This window comes from Oryx dammah, unplaced genomic scaffold (assembly GCF_014754425.2).
Source record: "Oryx dammah isolate SB20612 unplaced genomic scaffold, SCBI_Odam_1.1 HiC_scaffold_16, whole genome shotgun sequence".
Classification (NCBI taxonomy): domain Eukaryota; kingdom Metazoa; phylum Chordata; class Mammalia; order Artiodactyla; family Bovidae; genus Oryx; species Oryx dammah.
The window spans coordinates 67,713,427-67,716,060 of NW_024070200.1; the positions used below are offsets into that span (position 1 = coordinate 67,713,427).

The 2,634-nt window shown below is 50.6% G+C and overlaps 1 protein-coding gene across 1 annotated transcript; it reads right to left on the reverse strand.

The window, feature by feature from the left end:
- Nucleotides 1-894: 894 nt before the first annotated feature.
- Nucleotides 895-2,328, reverse strand: MKRN3 (makorin ring finger protein 3). Its single transcript, XM_040257065.1, has one exon. The coding sequence runs from the start codon at nucleotides 2,326-2,328 to the stop codon at nucleotides 895-897; it is 1,434 nt and encodes a 477-aa protein (XP_040112999.1).
- Between the last annotated feature and the right edge of the window lie 306 nt (nucleotides 2,329-2,634).

Below are 2,634 nucleotides of genomic sequence, written 5' to 3' on the forward strand. Positions count from 1 at the left end.
ATTTATATAGAGCCACTGAAATAGCTGTTTTCATTAGATGCTAATCACTGAAGCCTGTGAAAGGGACAGAAAAATAATTTACATACTTCACACTCACACAACAGCAATCCTATCAACCTTTCACCTTCAGCTTCCAGCTCAGTATTTATTTTATTAAATAAAGATTATATCATAGTATACACCTTAAATAAATATTTTCAAATGCATAACTTTCATACATGTTAATGTGCATGTATATGTATAATTCTTACATATATACTTCCAAATATAAATGATTTCACATCAAGTTAAACAGGATAAAAACATGTAAACATATGCATCTGGTTCTGGTCAAGTAAAACATAAAACCACAAGGTAACCACAAGTAAAGAGTGTACTTGAAGGGGAATGGGGGAGGGAACAGATGTGTAAACAACAGAGATACTGAAGCTGCACCATAAAGCCCCACGAGGGTCCATTTCTTAAGACTGAAGCAGCAAAAAGCTCCTGGTTCAGTTTAGACTTCTCCCTTCACCCTGTCACATTTATTCTTGAGGGGCTTCAAAATGAGTGTGGAAATTCTGTAAACACTAGACTAGAACTGAGTCAATCCTGTTAAAAACAGATGACAAAATAAACCATAAACTGAAAGTCATATTAATTTCACCAAACAATAACTTTAAGGATGTTTTGTTACTTTTTAACACAGTGACACACCATAATCCTGGGGGACTAGAAATGGGAATGGTCAAGAAAACAGATGGATGTTTCTACACAAATGCTTTCAGCAGCCCCTGGAAGTGACAGATGTGTCTATAAACAAAACACAGACAAGAGCAGATGACAGAGCCTCAGCACACCAGACAACATGCCACAGCAGAATGCCACAGATTCAAAGTGCAATATTCTTCCAGCTCACAATGAAGCAAGTCCCACCAGGCCTCTGTGAAGGGGAGCGCATAGCTCCTCGTGAAAACACTTACACAACAGATTGGCCAGCCAAAGCATGACAAGCTCTTTTCTATTGCTTTTAAAGGGCATGTTGCCCTCTCCCACCTGCAGAGGCTCCAAAGGTTCCCAATGGCAAGTACCAGACGCCTCAGCACCCTGCCGCTGAGGCTCCTCTCCCTGGCCCTCAGGATACACATGTTTGTAAAAACAGTTCTCTCCAAATGGGCAGACCCTGCCTCGAGCAAAATACCTGCAGGTCTTGTGACGCAAAGCCTCCAAGTACTGCTGAATAAGTTTCTGCTTCTCTTCTTCCTCCTCCACCCAGAACTCACTGGGAATGACAAAGGTGGACATGACCCTGCACTGAGGGCAGGACTTGATAACTCTGCTCCCAAATTGTCTGGCACTTCTCCACCTGCGGATACACTTAAGACAGTAGGTGTGGTTGCAGCTGGAGAGGATGCCAAAGCGGCAATCATTCTGGTTGGCTTTCTCATAGACAACCTCCATGCAGATGCCACACACTTTGTCCGCACTGCGCTGCACGGCAAAAGAGAGCTCCATATTCTTTTCGTGTGCTTCAATGCAGGCCTTTACATGGTCTGCCCTCTGGGTACCATCCAAAGGGTGCAAGACTGGCAGCCCACACATATCACATATATCTCCATGGAGATAAATACAGCTCTGCCCACGAAAGCACTGCCCCGCGATAGCATCGCGGCAAAGCTGCCTCCCCATGCCCAAGACAATCTGCCCACTCTCAATCACCGAGCTCTGCAGAGGAGCCTCGGAGACAGAAGGGAAAATGCGGCCCCGGTAGGGTTGCCCGGGAACAAATTCAACGGCATTCTCCCAGCCTTCTACACCTGCTCCTCCAGCAGCTTCAAGGCCTGCATTGTCTGTCTTGGCTTCAAACAAACCCCTTTCAGCAGCGGAGCCAATCACAGGCAAGGAGCGTGAGGAAACAGCAGGGGGGGCTTCCGCCACTTGCTGAGGCAGGGGCTCCATGTGTGCAGCCGTGCTAGGGCCGCTGTCTGCAGAGGCCTGGGGCTGCGAGCCAGGGCCCTCCCTGGCCACCTGCCGGCCCGAAAGGTCGTGGGAGTATCGGCACTTCTCCCCCTCCTTGCACAGCCCATGCAGATAATACCTGCAGACGACTTGCTTTGTCCAGCTGCCAGTGCTCCGGCTCTGCAGCCAGCTGGGCCCGGCCCCTCCCCATGAGGCTTGGGCAGGCCTCAGACGTGATGGGCGAAACGGAGATGGGCCTGGAGCCGAAGACCACCGGGAAACAGGGCGCACCGGGAGGGTGGGCCGTGGGGCACCCTCCCCTGCTGCCTCTGCACCCCCAGAGGCCCCAGCTGCCTCGTGGGGTTCTTTGGGAGCTGCAGGCTCTTCCATGGCAGCTTTTAGTCCCCGAAATGGTACCGGAACTTGCCCGGTATGTCTTCCTTTCGGGCTTGAGGCCCGGAGGCCACGAGCCAGCTCCGGGACTCCTCCTTTGGAGTTGTGCATCTGTTTTTCCTTTCCCCCAGTCCCTGCTTCCTGTGCCAGTGTTCCTACTTCCTTCTCTGAGCAGGCGCAGCAGACACTTCCTGTGGGGACAACGTCAGTCCTCCACTGGGTCGGTGCACGATCGGTCCGGCTGGAATTGTGACCGACATCTTCTTTTGTTCGCATCCGGCAGTGCTGCCCGCCTCGCCGCCC

Bases quoted from the DNA above. Each gene is read 5' to 3' on its own strand.
- MKRN3 (XM_040257065.1), bottom strand. From the start codon at position 2,328: ATGGAAGAGCCTGCAGCTCCCAAAGAACCCCACGAGGCAGCTGGGGCC.